General features: G+C 42.4%; 1 protein-coding gene across 4 annotated transcripts in view; it reads right to left on the bottom strand.

Annotated features, from left to right (window-relative positions):
• Window positions 1-7,869: 7,869 nt before the first annotated feature.
• Dym (dymeclin) overlaps window positions 7,870-25,050 on the bottom strand; it is a 415,428-nt gene continuing 398,247 nt past the window's right edge. For all 4 annotated transcript variants that reach the window (XM_063231704.1, XM_023566826.2, XM_003474053.5 and 1 more), the window contains one exon: window positions 7,870-8,247. In XM_063231704.1, coding sequence (XP_063087774.1) covers window positions 8,098-8,247 — 150 coding nt within the window. In that variant the 3' untranslated portion in view covers window positions 7,870-8,097. The remainder of the gene's footprint in view (window positions 8,248-25,050) is intronic.

Genomic DNA, 25,050 nt, shown 5'->3' with positions numbered 1-25,050 from the left:
GGTGGGTTTGAGGCTTCCACATCAGCCTCCCCATTCCGGGCTTCATTTGGAGACCTGCTGAGCTTCCGATAGGTGGGCTGGCCCACACTACCAGCCTAGCCCAGCCTGTTTAGCTGCCGCGCCTGGCCATAGGTCTGCAGAGGAGGAGCTGGGCAGATCTGGGGTGCCCTCACTGGCCTCTCTGCGTGTCTGGAGGACTCTGGATTTCTGCGCCCAGACTGCTGGAGTTCCCTCAGGCTTCCAGGTGCAGTGAAGGAGAGAGGTGGGTTTGAGGCTTCCACATCAGCCTCCCCATTCCCGGCTTCATTTGGAGACCTGCTGAGCGCCCGATAGGTGGGCTGGCCCACACTACCAGCCTAGCCCAGCCTATTTAGCTGCCGTGCCTGGCCATAGGTCTGCAGAGGAGGAGCTGGGCAGATCTGGGGTGCCCTCACTGGCCTCTCTGCGTGTCTGGAGAACTCTGGATTTCTGCGCCCAGACTGCTGGAGTTCCTTCAGGCTTCCAGGTGCAGTGAAGGAGAGAGGTGGGTTTGAGGCTTCCACATCAGCCTCCCCATTCCCGGCTTCATTTGGAGACCTGCTGAGCGCCCGATAGGTGGGCTGGCCCACACTACCAGCCTAGCCCAGCCTGTTTAGCTGCTGCGCCTGGCCATAGGTCTGCAGAGGAGGAGCTGGGCAGATCTGGGGTGCCCTCACTGGCCTCTCTGCGTGTCTGGAGGACTGTGGATATCTCTGCAACCAGGGAGGGTCCACAGGTTCCTGAAGCACTGCGGCCTGTGGTGAGTACCCTAACCCGGCTGCGAATGAAGAACTGTGGAGCTTCCAAGGGGCAGGTGGGCGCACAGTGTCCCTGAGGCCCAGCTTGTCTGGAACTGCGGAGTTCTGAGCAGGCAGAGGAGGGCCACTGGTTCTGTAGGCCTAATGGCTTGGAGTAGCGCGGCGCCAGAGTCCCAGTAGCTCCAAACATAGAAGGGGATTTTCAACAGATCCTGAGGAAGCTTTCAAATAACACTTGAAACACAGAAATATAGGAAAATGACAAAACGAAAGACCAAATTACAACCTCAAACCTCCAGCCCATCTCAAGAAACCCTAGGAGCGATGTATATAGAAGAAAATATATCCCATCCACCTCATATATCGGACACAATAGCCACTGAAATTGACAAGCAACTCCAAGAAGCTTTAAAGAAATTCAAACTCGAAATAATCTCCCAGATAAAAGAAGAAATGATAAAAGAAATGAAAGAGATTCTAAATATATCTAAAGAAAACACAGATAAAAAATTGGAGGAACTAAACAAAAAGATAGAATCCCTAGACGAGCAATATAAGAAACAAACAGAATACATAATGCAGATGCACAGAGATATACAGGAAATAAAAAACTCCACTGAAAGTTGTAAAAACCGCCTTAATGAAAGTGAAGATAGAATTTCAGACCTTGAAGACAGGATTGCAGCTAGTGAACAGGAAAGGAAAGATCTTTTGAAAATAACAAGGAACCAGGAAACAACAATTCAACAACTGCAAGACGATGCAAAGAAGAATAACATAAGAATGATAGGGATTAATGAAAGAGAGGGAGACAACATGAAGGATGTCAGGAGGATATTTAGAGAAGTAATAGCTGAAAATTTCCCAAGCATGAGATCAGAAACTGACATCAGGATCAGTGAAGCATATAGAACTCCAAACAGTCATAACCAAAATAAAACTACACCCAGACATATAATAGTCACCATCCCAGAAATCCAACACAAGAATAGATTATTAAAAGCTGTCAGAGAGAAAAGACAAATCACTTATAAAGGAAAACCTATCAGAATCACAGCAGACTTCTCAGCACAAACGATAAAGTCAAGAAGAGCATGGAGTGAAGTATTCCAGATCCTAAAGCAAAATGATTTCCAACCAAGACTGATATATCCTGCAAAACTATCATTCAAAATAGATGGTGCAATACGATACTTCCATGACAAAGAACAGCTGAAGAACTTCATGAACACCAAACCAACCCTGCAAAAAATATTGAAAGACAGTTTAGATACACAAAGGAAAAAACCACTAAGCAAAGCAAATAATTAAACAGAACCGAAAGATAAAGATGCAACAGCAGAGAGATAACATTCCTACAATTAACCAGCATTTAACAGTAATAACCATTAATGTAAATGGTCTCAATGCACCAATCAAAAGAAACAGACTAGCAGAATGGATCAAGAAACAAAATCCAACCATATGCTGTTTACAGGAAACCCATCTAACCCAGAAAGATACTCACAGACTGAAAGTCAAAGGATGGAAAACAATTCTTCATGCAGCAGGAATCCAAAAAAAGGCAGGAGTAGCCATTCTGTTTGCAGACAATGTGAACTTTAAACCAACAATGACCATAAAGGACAAAGAAGGTTACTACATACTCGTAAGGGGAAAACTCCAAGAGGAAGAGATAACTATCTTAAATATATACGCACCAAACTCCAGAGCACCCAGTTATATAAAACAATTATTAACAGAAATGAAAACTCAAATTATCAGTAACACAATTGTAACAGGAGACCTTAATACACCACTGACACCAAGGGACAGATCAACCAGACAGAAAATGAGCAAAGAAATAACAGAACTGAATCACACCTGTGAACAAATGGGTTTGATAGACATATACAGAATGTTCCACCCAACAACATCAGAATACACATTCTTCTCAGCAGTACATGGATCATTTTCTAAAATAGACCATATATTAGCTCACAGAACATATTTAAGCAAATGCAAAAGAGTTGAAATCATCTCTTGCATATTATCGGATCATAGCGCTCTGAAATTAGAAATTAATGACAAAGGATACTGCAAAAATTCCGCAAACACATGGAAACTAAATAACACACTCTTGAGTAATCAGTGGGTCACAGAAGAAATTAAAGAAGAAATTAAACAATACCTAAAAGAAAATGAAAATGCAGATACAACTTACCGGAATCTGTGGGATGCAATGAAAGCCGTTCTGAGAGGAAAATTTATTGCACTGAGTACCCACATCAGGAAAACAGAACGAATACAAATAAATAACTTGATGCTACACCTCAAACAGCTAGAAAAAGAAGAGCAAGTCAAGCCCAAAGCCAAAAGAAGAGAGGAAATTATAAAAATCAGAGCAGAAATCAATGCAATAGAGACTAAGAAAACAATCCAAAGAATCAACGAATCAAAGAGTTGGTTCTTTGAAAGAATAAATAAAATCGATAAGCCCCTAGCCAACCTTATTAAAAAAAGGAAAGAAAAAGCTCAAATTCATGCAATAAGAAATGAAAAAGGAGAAATCACTACAGACCCAATAGAAATACAGAGGATCATCAACACCTACTTCGAAAACCTCTACTCTCAAAAGTTTGATAACACAGAAGAAATAGACAGATTCTTAGAAGCATATGAAGTACCAAAGCTAGATCAAGAGGATATAAAACTGTTGAATAACCCAATCTCTGCTAATGAAATTGAGAATGTAATTGGGTCCTTGCCCACCAAGAAGAGCCCAGGCCCAGATGGATTCACTGCAGAATTCTACAAGAAATATAAAGAAGACCTAATGCCGACACTCCTCAAACTATTCAATGAAATTGAAAGGGAAGCAATCCTTCCTAAGTCATTCCTGGAAGCAAATATTACTCTAGTACCAAAACCTGAGAAAGACCCAACTATAAAAGAGAACTATAGACCGATCTCCCTAATGAACACAGATGCAAAAATCCTCAATAAAATATTGGCAAATAGGATCCAGCAAATCATCAAGAAGATTATACACCATGACCAGGTGGGATTCATCCCAGGAATGCAAGGATGGTTCAACATACGCAAATCAATAAATGTAATCCACCATATCAATAAAGCCAAAAATAAGAATCACATGATCATCTCTATAGATGCAGAAAAAGCCTTCGATAAGGTCCAACACTTATTCATGATAAGAACTTTACAGAAAATTGGAATAAATGGTCTTTACCTCAATATAATAAAGGCCATTTATGACAAACCAACAGCCAGCATCATACTAAATGGCCAAAAATTGAAAGCCTTTACTTTAAAATCGGGTACAAGACAAGGATGTCCTTTATCACCACTCCTATTTAATATAGTACTGGAAGTACTAGCCAGAGCAATTAGGCAAGAAAGAGAAATAAAAGGGGTAAAGATAGGAAAAGAAGAAGTTAAATTATCATTGTTTGCAGATGACATGATACTCTACATAGAAGACCCCCTAAACTCCATTGAAATACTCTTAGATACAATAAATAAATTCAGTAATGTGGCTGGATACAAAATCAATACTCAGAAATCAATAGCATTCCTATACACGAACAACAAAATTACAGAGAGGGAAATAAGAGAAACTGGACTATTCACATTAGCAAGCAAAAAAATGAAATATTTAGGAATTACTCTTACGAAAGAAGTGAAAGACTTATACAGTGAAAATTATAATACACTGAAAAAGGAAATTGAAGATGATCTCAGAAAATGGAAAGACATCCCTTGCTCATGGATAGGAAGAACAAACATTGTGAAAATGGCCATTCTCCCAAAACTGTTATACAGATTCAATGCAATCCCAATAGAAATACCATCAACATACCTTATAGATCTAGAGAAATCACTCCTAAATTTCATCTGGAACCAGAAGAGACCTAGAATCGCAAAGGCAATTCTAAGCAGCAAAGACAAAGCAGGAGGCATCACAATCCCTGACTTGAAGTTATACTACAAAGCAACAGTAGTAAAATCAACATGGTATTGGAATCAAAACAGAGCTGAAGATCAGTGGAATAGATTAGAAGATACAACCACAACTACGAACACACTCAACCACCTTATTTTTGATAAAGGGGCCAAGCAGGTTCACTGGAAGAACGACAGTCTCTTTAATAAATGGTGCTGGAAAAACTGGCTCTCCATTTGCCGAAAACTAAAGCTAGACCCATGTCTATCACCATGTACTAAATTAAAATCTAAATGGCTCAAAGATCTGAATATTAAAACAGAAACACTAAATCTATTGGAAGACAAAATAGGTAGAAACCTTGGAGACATAGGAGTAGGTAAAGAATTCATGAACAGGACTCAAACCGCACGGGAAATACTTCCTAGAATCAATAACTGGGACCACTTCTTATTAAAAAGTTTCTGCATGTCAAAAGAAATCTCCAGCATAGTGAAAAGAAAACCCACAAACTGGGAAAAGATTTTAGTGAACTCTCTCTCAGACAAGGGCCTCTTGTCTAAAACATACAAAGAATTAAAGAAACTCAGACCTCCGAAATTCAAAGATCCAATCCAAAAATGGGCATCTGAGATGAATATGCAATTCTCAGATGAAGAAATGCAAATGGCAAATAAATACATGAAAAAATGCTCATCATCATTGGTCATTAGAGAAATGCAAATTAAAACCACACTGAGATACCATCTCACTCCTGAAAGAATGGCCAGGATCAAGAAAACCGACAACAAATGCTGGAGAGGCTGTGGGGAAAAAGGAACTCTCCTGCACTGCTGGTGGGAGTGTAGACTGGTACAGCCTTTGTGGAGATCTGTCTGGAGATTTCTCAAAAAGTTGGGACTGGAAATCCCATTTATTCCAGCTATTCCACTTCTAGGCATATTCCCAGAAGAACTGAAAGCATCATACCACAGTGATATATGTGCACCTATGTTTATAGCAGCACAATTTGTAATCGCCAGATCTTGGAAACAACCCAAGTGCCCATCAACTGAGGAATGGATAAAAAAGTTGTGGTATTTCTATACAATGGAGTATTATTCAGCTATAAAGAAGGATCACATTGAGATATTTATCAATAAATGGGCACAGCTTGAGACCATACTCATAAGTGAAATAAATCAATCTCGCATGTGTGAATACCGAATAGTTTCCCTAATGTAAGTAATGATTCAAATATATAAAAATATGTGGTAATCATGATTCCCCATTAGGTGGCCTTGAAGCCTTATAAAGTTTTCACTCATTAATTAGAAAGGCTTTATTCTGGGCTTCTTGATATGAAAATATTTGAAGCTAGAGTATATGAAGTTTTACCCAAATATTTCAAGGAAAAAGACACTATGGTAACTACTATTAAGTCAGGTTATAAGGTGGTGAAGTACTAGGTTATTGAAACAGTCATGCTGTGACCTCTATTGTTATATTGTTATGTCCTGTTTTATCTCAATCTCCCCCTTATTGTTTAAAAAAAAAATTATTTAGTCATTTCTTATGTTTGTCTTAATTAAAGAAAAAATTCAAAAAAATTAGGATATATAAATAGTAACTCTTTTCGATTTCCTATTAACTTGTTTTGAAGTCCTGTAGTACTCCCATGATCTTGTTTTGACTGATTAGACTCTGTTCCATTCTATATGATAGTATCAAGTTTGAAGACATAGGCAACTACTTTGAAGACAATAAGATTCACTAAGATACCCATTCTGGTTTGACTATTGTCTTCTTTGGAAGTCCTGTAATGTTTACAATGCCTAAGTTTTATTGGTCTTGTTCTCTACTGTTTTGTCCAACTTTATAATATCTAATAAGATAGACAATTCTTTTTAAGGAAACAAGGGACAACGTTGATAACCATTGTTGATAAACTTGTACTCTGTTCTACACCATGTGCTATGTCTATCCTTGGTATTGACTGACAGCTTTGTTTTGCCATATTTGACTGTATTCTTCCCCCCCCCCAAAGAAAGTAATAAGCACTAAGGAGTAATAAAATCCAAGATGTGTAAATTTTGTTGTAAAAAAGAGAGGGAAAAAAAAAAAAGAAAAAGAGCTCTAACGGATATAACAGCAAGTGTGTTTGGGGGTGTTAAATAGCTGACTTTATCAATGTTTTTGGAACATTGAACACAGCTGTTTGCAGTCTCCCTGTTTGAATGTCCACCTTGTGTTCTTTGATACTGTGATTTGAGGAACTATTTTCAAGAAAATAGTGTGTAATCTACTAGCAGGTAATTTCTTACTGTTATGGTTTTTTGTTTTGTTTTGTTTTGTAGTTCTGTATTGCGTGTACCCTTACGTCGCTTTGGTTTGTTTTGTGTTTTTCTCTTTTTCCTCTTAAATTAAAAAAAAAAAAAAAAGAACATGTTCAAATAAAAAGAAAATGGGATGCAGGAGGCAGATGGCAAGGCAAAGGGAAAACAACATGAATAGAAGGAAAAAGTATAAAAACTTTTGTAAATGGTGAGAAGAAAAAGAGTTGCAGGGAGGGGAGAGAAATGGGGAAAAAAGAATCAAGATACATTATGTAGTTACAAATTCCCTATGATGAATGTGATCAATATGACAAATAGGTACTAATAAAAAATATAACGTAAAAAAAAAAAAACAGAAACAGAAAATCACGTTTTTCATCTCATATAGAATACAGTATCAATAAATTGGTCTCCTTTCACTTCTCCTAGACTGGATGAAATAAAAGATTGCTTTCAAAATTAAGGTTTTTTTTCCCCAATGAGAAATGCTGAAAAGTTTAACTTAATTACTTCTGGGCTCCAGTTGAATTCCAGGTACAACACAGGCCAAATACCAGAAAAGAGTCCTTTTCCTTCTCTGAGGGAAAGATGAAGAGGCTCAAGAGGTTAGTGTGATGCTGCCCAGGTACAGTGTTTATGAAACTGTGGGTCACTGAGAGGTACATGCTCACACACACACACACACACACACACACACACACACACACACACACATCCTGAAAATAAAATAAAAACCTTATAATTGCTGAGTACCATTCAGGTGTTATATTTCTAAGGCAGCAGGATCCTGGGAAAGCTCTAGATTTTTGGTTTAGAAATAAAAATTCACACTGGATAGCAGATCTTACATTTATTATTGTTGTGCACGCTCCCCTCCCTGCACTACAATCTAAGCGGAGTGACCTGTGGCCAACTGGCACCAACTCTCCAGAGTGCGCAAGGGGAACACTCTCGTGTGATGCTCTCTGACTGAAGACACACCAGGCATCTGTCTGCTTCTGTTCCCCTGAATAAAATAACTAGGGGGCTGCTTGGCTGGGTGTGGGCAGCAGTCCGCCCTGCCTCAGTCGGAATCCATTGTGAACAGCTGGATGTCCTGTGGGTTCCAGTAGAGGCCTACTGCTGAGTTGTACACCAGAGACCAGACGTATGGGATGAAAAACTCCTCGGGCTGCTCCTCTTCCACATACTTGAATTTCAATTCTGGAAATTTCTGAAATAAGAACAAGATGACTTTATTGTCTCACTGATACGCGCATAAGCAAACATGGCAGGAGTTTGTAAGTGGTGGTGTGTGCTGGGAGCCCCCTTCCTCCAACTGGTCATAGGCTGAGAGCGCCATGCTTTTAAAATGCTCTGGCTGTCAAGTCACACCTCAGGAAACACAGATTAACTGTGGAAAGAATGAACAACACAATGAGTCCTGAACAGTTAATGTCAGCTTAGCTGACAGCGTGCTAACTGGAACCTAAGTGGGTCAAGGTAAAATGAGACACACTACACAGAGCAATGGCCCCTGCTTGGTGGCCGGAAGGGTCCAAACACTCCCCAGTGAGTGAAGCTGAGGGCTGGCTCTTCTTGAGCCACACCTTCAGGGGTGAGTTGTTCTGGAGAAGAGGACTCCGTCACTAGTTCTGAGGTTGGAGCTGCAGAGTGAGACACGGGCCACAGCCTGGCCTCAGCTTCCCTTGCAAGGTGGTGGGAAAGGCACCCGGCCTGCTCTGCAGCTTTTGCAGGTCCCCTGGGCTGCACTCTTCGGTCTTGTGCCACAGGACAGAAGGTGAGTGGCTTAGCAGCCTACAGTAGCATTTACATTGTAACACTTCACTACGACTTGGGCTTTGATTTTCTAATTTTGCTCCTGACCTATTTATCCAGCTGGGATAGAAAAAGATTGTCCTCCCAGGACCCTGAGGAGCAGCTGGATCTGCTAAAACCCCTTCCCTTCACTGAGGCAGCTCAGGCAGGAGGAGCTGCAGTTTGGTGACCTCTGCGGCAGGTGGGGCTCAGGAGAGCAGAGGTAGCCCAGGGATGGATGAGGAGGGGGGTGTGGTAGAAGGTGAGGGAGAGGGCCACAGCAAAGGAGAAAGGAGATGATATCTATTACACACACACACCTACAGCCATACTTATCCCACTATACTAGGATGCATGGCCCACAAGGGCAGGGAGATTTTCATGCTTTGTGAGCAAATATATCCCCGAGCCAGGGGCTAGGCACTCTGGTAGATATTTTACATACAGTATCTTATCTGATCTTGTTAGTCCACTCATCTGCTTGAGTGTCTGGTGCCAGGTGCCTGCAAGGTCCTGTGTGATGGCCCATGGGTATGATGGCCACACAAAGCTCCCATCCTTGCAGAGGCTATACGCTCACGGAAGAGAAGGGCCAGCAGCGGTAGAGCAGGAATGACAGTTGAATAATTATGACTGAGCAGTAAGAATGGAAAGGAGAAGATGGTGCAGAGGCCCGAAGGCATTAGAGGTGGTAGCCAGAAGTAGGATGTGTGTTCCGGGAATGGCACGAGAGAAGATCTGATGTGGGCAGTGGCAGGGGCTGGGTCCACGAGCCACAGGAAGACCCCTGGACTCCATGTGAATGATGCAGAAGGCTTTGAAGGGTCTGACGAAGGGCACAGCATAATGAGGGTGGCCTTGCATAGTGTGGAGAACAGGAGGGAACATGTGCTTGGTCCCTAGGGGAGGGGAGGTAAGACGATGGTAGATTTACAAGGTATTTAGAAGAGGGGAGAAGGAGGGGAGGTACATATGTATGTGCACGTGTATCCATGTCAGTCATAGGAATTTTGGAATAACACAGTGATAAAGACTGAAAACATCTAAGTGCCAAATCCCTAGAGTTTTAGAAGGAGCAGATAAGGGCAGAGTGAGGAAGTGCTTAGTGGCAGGGTACTATCCTGTGTTCATCTTGACAAAGTGCACAGGAATTCCTAAAAGGAAGGCACTCTGCCTGATGCCACTCTGACACAGCACAGTTGACTGCTACAACTTTAGGAAAAACCAATGTCTTACTTCGTGACTCCCAGAGTGCCAAGTACATCGGTATATAGCATGAGTTTCCTATGTGGACACACGCCAGCACTCCTTATGCCACGCCCGTGCCAGCTCTCCACCACTCCATGCTCTGGTCCTTTTCCAAAGTGCCTCGGGTGTAATGAAAGCCCAGCCTCTCAGCCACCCCACACTTGAAATGTGTTCTCCATCACTGCCAGTGTGCGCAGCCTAGTGCACATGGATGATACTGTCCCTGGCTCCTCCCAGAGGACACCATCTGGGCTTCTGAAGTCAGCTCAGGGATGTGGCTCTACTTCCAATACTTGCTGATGTGATCTGGGTTTAAAGTAGGCCCCTCTGTTTTCTAAACTCTCATGTCATCCACATATGAAGCCCCTGGATCCCTCCCACCCTGAGCCAGCACTCTGGGTACACTGCAACCCCTCGGCCTCTTGGTAGTCTCCTGGGGCTTGATGAGCCCCCTCCCCACACATTGTGGTGGAATGTGGAGGCAAGCTGCTTGGAGGTGGCAGTAAGGCCTTTGAGACAGAAGCAGGTGACTTAAAGTACCAATACCATGATATTCGCCGTGAAAATCTCCATCTAATATGTATGGAACAGGGTGTAGCCGAAAGTTATCACCAACTGGTGCTCCTTATGTACCACACTGGGGAGGGTCCTAACATGGTATGGGCTCAGCACAGCCTGCAATCATTCCCCTAGCAGAGGGAACAGCCAGGCTCCAACGAATGAAAATCTGGTTCTGGTCTGTGGCCTGCTGGGTGGAGTCAGGCTGAAAGTTCAGGTCTGACTGAGTGTGCAAAGTCAGTCTGAAGAGTGACAGATCAGCCTTCTAGTCCCATTAATACTTTGTTTTTAAATTCAATCCTTTCAGGCTCCATGAAACTCTTCAGGGTTAGTTGTAGGCTTTTTGCTGTATGGTATAGAACTCAAGACATTGCTGGTCCTTAAAAAATAACCACAAGGCCACGGTGATGTCAGTTGTCAAGAAAGAATGGGAGACTGCTTAAGTAAATAAATTTACCCCAGGGTAATGGAGATGAGGGTCTCCATTCTTAGAATGGCCTCAGAGGTTGGAAAACTGTTCACTTGGATAAGGAGAAGTAAAGGTCAGTGGGGCAGAAGCAGGGGTTTGAAAAGATCAGTATTCCCCACTGTCTTTTTCTTTTTTTTTTTAATTTTTTTTTTGGTCTTTTTCCTTTTTATCGGTACCAGGGATCAAACTCACAACTGCCTGCTTGCAAGGCAGGCGCTTATGCTGCTGAGCTAAATCCCCAGCCCCCTGTCTTTTTCGACTGGAGTAATACTCTGTATATCTATGAGGTAACAGCCATTAAAATGCACTTGTCAGAAATAAAAATGACTCAAAAATGTGAGGACCTTCTCCATGCTGTGACATATTGGACGGTTTTCCTATAAAGGCCTAAGAGGGAACATGCAGCAGCTTATGGGCTATAATGGGAAATAAAATGACAAAGTCAGGGAGGGGCTCTTATAAAATGCCTTCCAACCACATTACAGAAACCTCGGTGAGAGCTACCACTGAGTTCATGGCTGGCACCAGGTTTACATATTCTCATGGCCTTTGGACATTCTGGTGATGATCCAGCTAGAAACAATAGTGAGTCAAAGGCTGCCCTGAAGTCCTGCAGAGGCTGGCCTAGCAAAGTGCTGGTGTCTGATGATCCTTTCTAGCAACTGGTACCAACAGAGGAAAAAAGCCTTGAGTCAATGTCGAACCACAGTCCATCTCTTCCTCTGCAGAGGCACAAATCTCAATGACTGTTTGGCCAATAATGGCTACTGCTTCCAGATTTAAACAAAATCTCAATCTCAGGATGCCAACATGGGCATGCTGCACACCGTACACAAAAATAGCATGAGCTTTATCTGCCAGCAGTGAACATGTGTAGACTTCATTATGAAGTTATTTTTTGAGCTGATCAATGATTATTTCTATAGATGTTCTCCACAAAAGCATACTAATAAATTTTGAAATTATGGCTAACTACTTATAGCTGACATAGTCGATTTTATGTAGCAGGCATATGCAAACACATTTATACATAGCTATTCATTTAGTCTTTGAAATAACTAGAGGAAAAACTTGAAAGGCAGGCAGGTCATTTAAGTTTTAGCCCCATTCATATTCATTTATCCATTCCTTTATTCATTCAGCAGATATTTACTGAGGGCCTACTGTATAGTAAACAGAGGAAATACAGCTATGGCTAAGACATACATGGACCCAGCATTTACGGGATAAAAGTGTGGTCCTAAATAGTTAGGTGACTTTGGACAAGTTTTGTTCTTTCAGACTGAGGCTCTTAGAGATAAAGTTTATTCTCTGAGATTTTTGAGTTTTAACCATCCTGCTTATTTCACAGATCTGCAGCAACAATCAGATGAGATAAGCCATGTAATAAGGGGCTTTAGGTAGCTCCTAACACAGAGTAAGTGCTCACTAAGTTTTGGCTATTATTACTGATATTAAAATTACATGTAAATGCGAGGTAGTACAGTGGCTAAATCTAGAGGCCACAGACATGTCACTGGCCTGGCCACAAGACCATTTTTATGTCACCCAATAGACACTTGTCACTTGGCAAGCCTGTTTCTTACTCTTAATAGAAACATAAAGACCCTCAGCTTCCTGGCCTGAGAGCAGGAGCAACTGCTGACAAAGGGCTGCAATCAAGCAGCTCAGGTCAGAGATCTTTTTAAAGAACAAAGCCTCCTCCCAGAGAAAAGAGAAGGCAGGCCCTGCATCTCTGTCTCAGGAATGGGCTCAGGGGAAGGGAGGGAATAGACTTCAGGTGGAATTATGAGGCCATGGACCTAAGGACAGAGGGTCACTTCTACTACACGGCTGACATTTGGACCATGACTCAGTGGTTCACGACCTTTCAGAAGATTAGATGGCACGTTCAGCACCCAATATGGGGAAGGGTGTGGTAACTAATGTGCCAAGCTGCACAGGGTGGGCAGCTCCAGGGGTCTGGCTGACTGAAGGGAAGATTCTGAGCCAGCAACCTGTAGGGAGCCGGAGGGAGTGAAGCTGACTGGAGCCACCACACACCAGGCACATCCTGGCTGACCAACGACGACCTTGTTAAAAAAGCAAAGTGGCATCTTCCAGCCCACTGGTTCACTGTCTTTTTACTACCTAGTACAACAGAAGCTTAGTTTGTTTATTAACTTGTTTGCTTGCATGCTATTCCTCTCCTCAGTAGAAGACAGGCTCTAAGAAAACAGAAACTTTAGGAACATATTACTAAGAAATGTTTATTAAATTAAGTGAATGAATGATTTCACATCCGCACAATAATCCTGCAACACAGGCATTATTAATCTGTTATAGAGATAAGAAAACCAAGTGTCATCCAGGATAAGGAAGATGTCAAGGAGGCCAGAGCCAAGAAGTGGTGGTGCTGGCAGTAGAAGAAACTTACGCTGTCTCACCGCAGCCCCCGGAGTCTCCAGGGGCCTGGCATGCTCTTCCTTACAACACCTACAGCCAGTAGAGACAGGAACTTCCAACATTTCTTCAGTGTCCCTCCACCAATGGCTATTTAAACTTTGTGCTTCATGTCCTCACTGTGAAGGGAAGGGCTTCTCTGGAGGTAGTCCAGGCTGGGGTCAGGAGGCCTGGGCTCTGCCCTGTGAACTGCTAACACTCGGGGGGCAATTCAGAGCATCTCTTTAGATTTTGGGTTTATTGCCTTGAGTAAAATGAAGGACCTCTGAACTCTTCACTCTGCCTAGGTATGGGTTTATGAGATAAACTCAGAAGTGGTCTAAATATTTTTACTTCTTGCCATGCTTCTGGGATGACCTGGAGCTTAGCTGTATTGTGAAGTCAAGTTGTGACGACTACTCAGCCAGCCCTTAGTGGACAGTGAATGTTTCCAAGTTGTCCTGGGTGTAGCCCTTGTCCTTAAAGGCCAAAGGCCCAACAGCTTTGGCCCAAGGGCCCAACACAAACATGAAGCTGGTGCTGAGCTGCTCTGTGGGGTGAGAGCTCACAGTTAAGTGGATTGCAGTTCTAGGGTTGGCCCCCAATTCTGCTGGTTAAAGTCTGAGCCAGTCCAAAGATAGGGTTCCCAAACTGCTATCTCCTGAATGTATACCATTGGTCATAGGGGAGCCAAAGAGCAAGCAGAGAGAATGTGAGGCATTGCACTGCTGGAAAAATTGCTTGGGCATGTAGAGAACTCATGTGCTGACTTGGTGGCTTAAGTACCAGCTCCCTTTCTCCTAGTGTGAATGACTTAGTGGTGACTTCTATTTCCTGGGTTTGCATGAAATTCTTCCCCAGCATTTAAATGGTTCAGAAAAGGGAATGATACACAAATAGCAAGAAAAACAAGGATCAGCTATGCAAGGCTAACACTTGAAAGCACAAGGTAAAGAGCTTCCTCCTCAGTGAAATGAGTTGTTTGGGAGACCGGTGTACTGGGAACATATTGGGTATAAATCATAAGAGCTTTCAAAATACTCTTCAAGAAACCCGATGAATGGGAATGCAGCTGCTGTACAAGATGAGCAGGAGCTGCATTTAATTGGACACTGTCCCAAATCGACCTGTCCCTCTCTCCAGCCACAGAGAGACTTAAACAGATATCCTTAAAACCATGTGCTCCTCTGAGATGTCTCAGATAGTCTGAAGAGCCAAGGAAAAGAAAGACAAAAGCTTTTATTTAGCACTAAGGGCACTGCTGACATATTTTAAGGGACTCAGTCCAAGAAATATCACGCTTGAAAGCCAAATCAACAACTCAGGAAAAGCCACCCTTTCCTTTATGTTCCCATACTGACCCATAGAGAACAATAATGCCACCCTGCAGGGCAGAGGGAAGTCTGCTTCCTCACTTAAGAGTGTCTTCATGCCCGACATGACCAATAAGCACCACTCGGCAGCCCAGGGCCCAGCCAGGGTGGGTCACAGGGCATTCTTAGGCTTTTCCAACTCTGGCATGTACCCTCCTCCCTTCCCTGGACTTGGCCATGTCTTGAGGATGGCCAGTGTTATCAGCCAAGTGACCCTGGGGGACTCCCTGGTTTTTACTCTTCTCTTTCCAAGATCCTTGTCCTATCACTTAACTCAACAAGCAGAGAAAACCCATCTCTGAAGTTTGGAACTTGGTTTCAATCCAAAGCTACTTACGACAATCCTGTTTTGATTTTTGGAGCCAGAGGTAATGCTAGACTCTCAAGTGTGGCTGGAACGTTTTTATCTGCTCCAGCAAATCAACCTACCACAGAGGGACATCCGGACGCCCAGCTCAGACAAAGCAGAGGTCTGATTCAGTGGAAGAAGCTTGGATCTAACAAACAGACCAAAAGCCTTACAGCCTGTCTCTGCTGTCAGTCATGTGATCTGATGAAAACCCACAGGAAGTTCAGCAAGCAGATGTAGGGCACAACTGTAATAATTTTATTACCGCAAAAGTTGGATAGAGATTTCCAGCTTCCACCTAAAGATTATACATAGATAGCATCAGAAACTCTAGCAAGCACCTGGCACAGCTCCAGAAAGTTTAATACAATTTAAAATCAAATAGCTACATAGTACATTAAATGAAATTTTAAAGCCCAGGTTAAGATTCTGAAGGGACAACGGAAGTGAGGTAGCCCAAGAACTGCCGGCAGCTGGCGAAGAGCAGGGTGAGGAACAGGGCGTGCTGCAGGGTCCAGAGTGAGCAGACCTGCTCAGATGTAAAATAAAGCAGCTTGGAGATGCCATGGTCACACAGCAAGGGAAACCTCAGGTCTGTTTAAAATGCAGGGTTGAATTATAGAATGTAGGGATTTTATAGATGATCACTGTCTAACTTTGGTCACTTCCATTACTTAAATGTTGTATGAGCATCAACTACCTATGAGACACTGTGTTTGAGGCTGCAGAGAAAGAATGATGCTTCCTGCTCAAATCAGTGTAGGACTAAGTAGGAGGAATAGGAACACTAAGATGGAAAGAGAAGGTGCCTCAAGGGTGTGCTCGGAGGCCACTCTGGCTTATGGGGCTAGGAGCTCAGGGGGGCTGTACGTGGGTTTTGGAGTCAGACTAGGGAGAATAAATCCAGAGACATCTGTATCATCAAATCAACTGAATTACTGGCTCAGTAAGACTGAAGCACAAGGTTCTGCCATGTGTAATGGAATAAATGGGTCAAATATTATAATCACCATCAAAAAAGAAGACAAGGGCTAGTGTATGAATAACAACAGTGCTGAAGGTGGAGTAGTCCTGCTTTGAGTTTTTTTTCCAATGATGGGGATAAATTAATGGCCTCACGTATGTTAGGCAAGTGTTCCGCCACTGAGCCACACCCCAGCCATTTCAACATAGTGGCATTTTCTCTATGTTGCCTATGCGGGTCTCCAACTCCTGGAGGTCACCCTAAGCAGCTGGGACCACACTCACCTATCATCATGCCTTGACAGTGAATTCATTTTAAAATGAATGAAGAACTAACTCCACATTACAAAAAATTATGAAAGACCACTTCTTAGGCGTTGCACAGTAAAAAATACAATGCTAAAATTAAGAAGCCCATAATAAGAGTCAGTCAAAACATATCCTATGTCTAGGAATGCAGCAGCTGGCCATGCACAAGGCCCCCGTGCGCTCTCTGAGAAGTCAGTCACCGCGAGAGGATAGCCACAGGTTATCAGACAAGATCCAGAAAGATCAGGCCACCTGAAGCTTAGAAAACAATTCTGCACTTTTGAATATTGACAGGTGACACTAATGGCTTCTGTAACTGGGAACAAAAACACTTAGAGAAGTATGATGGATATGATATAAGGCTAAAACCCACACATGTGATAAACTCTCTACAAATCTGCCATCACATCACCCGCCAGAATTTGAAGCTCATTCAAATGTCTCTGTTAGGCCCTTTCCTCAGTAGGGAAGGAGCTTATGGGAAGGAGAGACTGTCTTCAGTTTTCAATGTCTCTGTCTTTCTCGGATCAGTGCGGAGCATGAGATAAGGAAAACCAGGCCTTCCTACTACAAGGAAATCTGTGAGAGGACTTGATCATTGCAGGGACCCTGAAGAGCTCAGAGGCTGATGACTCTCTTGGGGCCAGCTGGTAGTGTGGTATTACCAGCAGCTGGAGATGGGCTCAAAAATAGGGGTGCACGGGGGCTGCCTTGAGTTCTGGGAGTCTGGAAGTCTGTTTATCCGCTGTTCTGAAGTAGAGAACAGATCAAGGAGAGATAATTGGATAGATCTTTAGCACTGGGTGCAGTGGTGCACACCTGTAATGCAGCTACTTGGGAAGCTAAGACAAGAGGATCACTGATTCTAGCCCAGCACAAGCAATTCAGCAAGACCCTATTTCAAAACCAAAATAACAAAAGGGCTAGGATGTAACTCAGCACTTCCTAGGTTTAATTCCTAGTACTAAGGAACTCTGACGTAGGCTCCCAGGAAATCAGTGCATCTCTATGAGATGAACTTCTAACCAGAAAACAAGCTCCTTGAGGAGAGAGATTTCTTTTTTAACTCCACATGAAAGTGTTTTCTGGTGTTTGGAATATTGCTAAAACCTTAACAGATATCTTCTGAGCAAATGAATGGCCAAAATAAATGGGGTCCAAACTATTTATGGACAAACTCAGAGTTATATGCAAAATAAAGTCTAGAAAACGGGTACCATGGAGCTAGGGATTTAGCTCAGTGGCATAAGTGCCTGCTTGGCAAGTGCAAGGTCATGAGTTTGATCCCCAGTACCAAAAACCCCCCCAAACCAAAAAGAAACCCTGGAAAAAAAAAAAAACAACACCAACACCAAAAATCCACACCCTCTCCAAAAAAAAAACCAGGTACCACACATGAGATGAAACAGTGAAACAAATGTCCAAAGTTATTAGGGACCAAGTGAGTCATATTAAGTTCATGTACTTGGAGAAGTAAATCAGCTGTGCTATTTAGAATTTGAGGGGAAAGGCTTCAGCCTATCAGATTATTTACTTCTCAAATTGCTTGCTAGTCTACTACTACCCTACCATTGTGACAGTCTCACTTATTTAGGAAAGTTCAGCTCACAGATAATGAATAACGTTGATACACATGGTCACTGCTGTATTTCACACATGTCTAACTGTGGAAAGGAAACTTCTTAACATGTAAATGAGATGTATGGCGGGTGATCAAAATATCAGTGAACATTTAAATAAAAATTTATTGCAGTGAAAGAAACATTACCATTAATCTCCCTTAAAATACTTCTCCCTCACTTTGAACACACATATCTCATGGTTATTGCCATTTTTAAAAAAAAATTTTTTTTTTGGTCTTTTTCTTTTTTATCAGTACCGGGGCTCGAACTCGCGACTGCCTGCTTGCAAGGCAGGCACTTATGCCGCTGAGCTAAATTCCCAGCCCCGATTATTGCCATTTTTGAAGCAGTTCTTTCATGTGATTTTGCAGGTGTGATCAAAACTAGTGAACCCGTGGCCAGCACGGGTGCTACCAAGTGCTGGCCAGCAGAAAGGCAGGCTTGTAAAAACAATATGGTGGGTCCTCATTCACCTTATTCATGGAATCTGACAGCAGGAGACTTCTGGCCCTTCCCTAAAACCTAAACGAGCATGAAAGGTAAACATGCTGAATTGATTCAGGACATTGAGGCAGTTATGACAGAGCAACTAACGACACTCACAAAAGAAGCCTTCCAGCACTGCTTCAGAAAGTGGCAAGAACCAGGCTGGGGATTTAGCTCAGCAGCATAAGCGTCTGCCTTGCAAGCAGGCGGTTGTGAATTTGATCCCTGGTACTGAGTGGCAAGAACCGTAAGTTTGCTCAAAGGGACTATTTTGAGGGGGATTAATGGCAAAGTACCTTTCACTATAAGAAATTTAAAAAATATAAATGTTCATTATATTTTTCAATCACATCTCACTTATCAACTAGAATGATGGCTGACATGTAACTAAAGTTTCATTTTCAATAAGCCCTTTACCTTTGAGTCTTGTCACTGCTGTGGTATGGGAGGATAAATAAACAAGCATATTGCCTCACAATGTAAGTTAAGCCTTACCTACTATACTCATAATCCTCTGGGATCCAGCCTTGAGATGAGATGCTGTGCCTTCCCAGGGCATAAAGATTACAGATCAGAGCTGAAGCACTGACCTCAAAACCTCAGACATTCCTCTTTCTGCACGTCCTTCTCTCTGCATACTGAGAGGTGATTTCAGGCCTCCTACATAGCCCAGCTCACAGCACTCACATACTTTTGGCCACAGCTACAGTCACTCATCCCTGATCCACTCCCCTCTTGATGAATGAATAAAACCTGGATTTGGCCCTGGATTGTGGCCTTTGTTTAGTTAGCCATCGTCCTAGCTGGACTTAAGACCCCCTTGGCTCCCCACAACAACACATATGCTTTGTGTCTTTATTTGTGCCATGTGTCACACTGGAAGTGGTAGATTGGAATTAATTTATTGGAATTCAAATAACTTTCTCATGGGATTACAAATACAAACCTCCCAGACTATGTGTGGACCAGGAGGGGCTCTCTTTATAGTTTGGGTAATTTTATTAGGCCACAGTATGTCAAAGAGGCATCTGGAAAGAGAATTCCAACTGGGACAAATGCGAAGCTAAGAAGTTGTCTTTACTTTCTTAGGAGTTATCTTCTTTGAACATTCTTAGGATTTAAGCTATAAGCAAACCTCAAACCTACAGGGCCTTACCCCATTACTCAAATAGTTATGCTTTATCAATTGTTAGCAAGAAATAAAAACTAGACCCTGGTAACCAACATTTTTGTGCATCCATTATATAGGAGGATTTTTTCCTCTCTGATTATGCAAAGAATGGTATACTCCAGGTGTTAGATGGAAAGCTTTGTGGTTGCTAAGGCAGTGATGTTTCTTTCTGTTTACTTGGAGAAAATACTGCCTAAGCCCCCAATTCTTTTTTTTTTGGTACTGGGGATTAGCACTCTGCCATTAAATCCTCAGCCCCAAATCCATAGTTCTGACAAGCAGTGTGCAGCCCAAAGGAAGGAACTATACCATGGCTATGTTTCTTAGTGATCAAGCATGACCCACCCGGGCTAGGCCAGACCTGTGGTATCCTTGTCCAGTGTGAAAGATCTGGCACAGTTATGCCAACATGTCACTGATGAAAAACACATAATGTGCTTTGTTTATTTCTTCACAGCCACGAGGACTAACAAGAACCAAGAAAATGAGAAGGGAGTACTTCAGGCCTTGACTGGGCTGGACCTATGGAGGCAGAAAGGCTGGGGCCAAGAACAAAGCGGAGGTGAACAGTAAGAAAACATGGGAAAAGGTGACAAAAATCATGCTTCAAGATAATCTAGCTGCTTCAAATTTTGCTAGAAGTTTCCTAGTTCTGTGAGCATGCAAATCATTTCACAAATAATTATTTTACATTAGTTCTGTGTCTTCAAAGATGATGTGAATGGAAGACAGATTCTGAATACAATGTGCCAGAGTCCTCTCTAACCTACAGTAGCAGCACTCTTCGCTTTGAGGTTCTAAAACAACAGCAGGGATCTTGCCATGGCTTGTCTCCTGGGCAGCTCCATGCTAAGCGGCACACTCTCCAAGTGCAGGGGGCTAAACACACAGGATGCTAACTGTGCAGCAGAGTGCTCTGGGTAAATGACTTGAATTTCCTTTCAGACAAAGGTCTCCCTGCAGTGAGAACACAATGGCAGAGACCATAAGGAGCTAGAGCCTGGCAAGGTTTGCAGCAAATGAATGAATAAGCCCTCAGAGATGACTACAGTGTAACAACGGCTCCTGGCTCTAACTAGTGAGGATGCTGTGCTGGCGGGGTCACCAGAGCACTGTGTGCAAGGCCTGGGGTGGCGGGTGCAGTGATGGGGAGGAAGCCACAGGGAACTCCAGCGTTTCTCAAGTTACACTTGTCTCTTTGGCTCTCACCCTCTGCTCTTGCTGAAATAGAACCATGCAGACAACGCAGAAACTCAAGATCCACAAAATGAGCTAAGAGACCTTCTTATTCTAATACTGCCACAGAGCAACTAAACAGACTGCTAAAGAAGGAATTTTTATTTATATTGTGGCAGAAAGAAAAATACTACCTCAAGTTCTCAGTTTTCTAAAACCAATATAGAGACAGAATAAAAACAAAGTGCATGTGATGTGATCACAAATTAAACCACCTTAGCAGAAACCAGACCTCATGCCCACTGATGAGAATCCTTAGAGGAAGTTACTGAATATGAAAATGTTTGTAAGCTGAAACAAAGATCAAATCTACTTATAAAAGCCTATTCGCTGCCATCGTAATTCCTGTTTTTATCCTTTCCAGGACAAAAAGGCATGGGTTTTATGGTTCATTACTCGGTGCATTGGCAGTTTAAAAATTGGTCATCGTAGTCAAAATTGTTTTGAACTGGCCTTACCCAGGGCCTATTAGAAATTTAAATGCATGACTACAAAGTCACATAATTTGTTTTTCTAATTTTTAATGAAGGGGACATTTTACAACTTTATGTATAAGCAATAACAGGGCAAGCAACTTAAAGGAAGAGTAAGTTTCTAGGTGGTGAATCAGTGACAATAACGGAGTAGGACAGCGGAGAAAAAGAAATCTACATGCTATGCAGAGACCTGCTGCGTCAGCCAGGCTTCTCACTGAATGCTCAAATCCTGGTCAGGCAGGTTACGCGCAAGCATGTGTGGTCTCGCACAGGTGCATCTGTGCAACAGTGGCCAGGGAAGCTGGGTCATATTTGCTTCTACCTCCTCCCAGCAGCGGCTCTGTATGTTCAGGATAGGGCGTTGAGGTGGTATAAAGCCAAATATCAACTCGGCCCCGGAGCCACCAGGTTCTCTCTATGCCATGCATAATCTAAAAGGTGAAGCTGTGCCAGGCATAAGACTTCGACTTCTGCCTTGTTCTGTTTCCCCAGCTGAGATAGATTGGACATAGCAAAAGGCAGGCAGTTAGTAGCTAATGCTCTCTGTGGAATCTTTCATATTTACTAATTACTTGAAATTTAAATAAATACTGTGATAAGGGAGTATAAAATTATAAACCAACATGTGCATCTGCCATCTAGGCTGCGCAGAACAGAGGGAAAACTCAGGATGTCTGAATTTTAGAGCTGGCACTGACACTAACAAACTTGGACAAATAATGACATCTCTTCAACACTGAGTCACTTCATCTGTAACCCATTACAGATGATGAGGGCTGCTCTGCCTGGCAGAGAGAACAAGGCTGAAGACTGGCTATGATGCTGCGGTGATTCACATCGGGGGAAGAGGCCCAACCAGGGCTTCAGGGCCGCTGGCTGGATTTGGCTAGCACCTTGCCCTGCCTTGTTCAAGTGATGCCAGAGAAAAGCCCACGCACCCTTCTCCTGCCAGTTGACAAGGCTCACAGTCAAAGAAAAACTGGAAAGTAGAAGGAGCCCTGCCTGTCTATTTTGGTGTCTACATTATTTCTTTCCAATCAGTGCCCCAGAAGGAAGTGAAACATCTGCAGGTGAAGCATTTCAGCACTGGCAGTCATTTCTACATGATGGTGATCTAACAACAAGAAATTGTATTTTATAGCATGGACTCTAATTATTTCAAATTTATATCCTTCAATAAAGACAGATGTATAGCTTACCTCTTAATTTACTTTCAAGGACAAACCATGTAAAATTCAATTTGTTATACACCACAAGCATGAAAATTAAATAGAATTAGAATTTACCTTGAAAATGTTCCTAAGACATTTAAAGGGATCTTTTAAAATGAAATTCTAAATTTAAATAATCAATATACTATATTTTTGCATTTGAATATAGGACACAAATCATAAAACATTATTTTATATTTGGGTTTATTTAGGGTAAGAGAATGCAAAACACACCTTTCACCACTGTTTTTCTTTTCAAATCCAAATTTGGTTCAAATAAGCAGACAAGGTGAAAATGATAAACCTCCCCTAAGGAGAACTAGTGTTGGCCTCAAAGGATTGGCAACATGAGCTCTGGAGCTATTTAAATGCTGCTTTACTTTCAAAAGAAGCAGATCAAAGAAGAAAGAATGTTGTGCTTATTTTGGAGCAATTTACACTGCAGACATGTCTTCTGTGATTTCTCCATTCTAGTGAATATACAAAACACTTTCCAATGAAGAAAGATGTTGTAAGACAGAAGTTCTGCTTTTGTTCCATGATGGTAAGACTGGAGCTGGCCCTGTCAAGAATGCTTGATCTCATGGTCTTCTTCAGCCCCTTCTCACTATTTCCACGCCCTTCAAATAAACTGATTTGTGTCCACCATGATAAAATTTCTGTGAAATCTCTCTTGCAAGGGGCTATGGTCTGAACCTTAGTACCACCCCCAACCACATTCTTATGTTGAAATCTAATCATCAAGGTGATGATAATTAGAAAGTGTGGCTTTTGGAGGCGACAAGATCCTAACGGCAGTACCCTCATAGATGCAATTAGTGACTCTATAAAACAGATCAGAAAGATAGCTATTCTTTCCACCATGTGAAGACATAGTTAAGAGGGGGCAGTCTATGAATCACAAGGTGGACCTCACCAGGTAAGGAATCTGCCAGTGCCTTGATTTGAACTTCCAACTTCCAAAGCTGGTAGAAATCACTATCTGTTGTTTATGAGCCACTCAGTCTATGGCATTTTGTTATAGAAGCTTAAACATACTAAGGTATAGGTCATTTGCTCACTCATTTATCCTTTCTTCCTTTTGTTAACATTTATGTGATAATTATAACCACCAATGCTTTAACGAATACAAATTTTAACATAATGATGGACATAAAACAATGTTCTTCTTTGATTGGCAGGTCTTCATCATTCCCCCTTAGCTATTTTCCTCATTGTTCTAGTCATCAGGCAGTGTAGTAGTGGGCAAGGCTGGCCATAACAGACACAGATGGTTATTATACAGCACCACAGTGTGAGGAAGGCAGGAAGCGCTAGGGTGCTATAAGCTGATGGCTCCATAGGCCCAGCTCTGTGTGTGTGTGTGAGAGAGAGACTGGGGAGTGAACCTAAGGGCACACTACATCTCCATCCCTTGTGATTTTGAGAGAAGGTCTCACTAGTTAGTGCAGGCGGGCCTCATACTTGCAATCCTCCTGCCTTGGCCTCTGGAGTAGCTGGGATTGTAGGTTTGTATATTATACCTAGTAGGTCCAGCATTTCAACCATACACATGAAAGTGGACATGATACTACAGTGAACCTGCGTGCCCATCATGCAGCTCCAAGTTATGAATTCATGGCCACTCTTTTTTAGGCTGTCTCAACTTAGCATCTCTGAATTGCTTTTGGTGCTAATCCTGGACATTAGATGATTTCACTCATCCCTTGGTATTACCCAACAGGTAAGAACTTTTTATTTTATGTTAAGATAACCCAATATGAGAATAAATTATAGGGCAAGCTTTTCTACCACAAAAGCATTTAATAAAAAATATGAAATATCATCCCTGCTCTTGAGGATTTTAGTATATATTTGGAGAGCTAAGATGGGAAAAAAAAATCACTGAAAAACAATTCTCCAATGTAATCTAACAATAGAAGGTATATAATAATTGCCAGCTCTGATGTGGATGAATTCTAGAATCTTCCTAAAGTGACTGTGTGTCAGTCTTAGCTTTATCTACTTTTTCTTCTTTGGAAACCATCAGCTTCTGCATTAGGGACTCCCCAGATCCTCTACGCTTTCCAGGTTCATGTCCACCTTCTGGCACTAAGCTAGCCTCACCCCACACTGCTATTTGATCATGCTGGCCAATTTCCCACTGCCACCCCAGAGATAGTCCTTCATGCTCGCCAGGCTTAGCCCTTCCTTCCAGAGCATTTATTTGTGTGTTTCGTACAAAGTGCCCGGCTGGATCCTGGTTTGAATATAAAAGTTTGAGAGTTATGCACATGCCACCTACAGCTCCAAGTAACACTTTGCCAAGAGGAATGACAGTTGCTAAG

The sequence above is a fragment of the Cavia porcellus genome, unplaced genomic scaffold (assembly GCF_034190915.1).
Source record: "Cavia porcellus strain 051 isolate PalLab524CR breed Dunkin Hartley unplaced genomic scaffold, mCavPor4.1 scaffold_20, whole genome shotgun sequence".
Classification (NCBI taxonomy): domain Eukaryota; kingdom Metazoa; phylum Chordata; class Mammalia; order Rodentia; family Caviidae; genus Cavia; species Cavia porcellus.
Note: the sequence above shows the minus strand (reverse complement) of the source record. Positions and strands in the feature narration are given on the sequence as shown.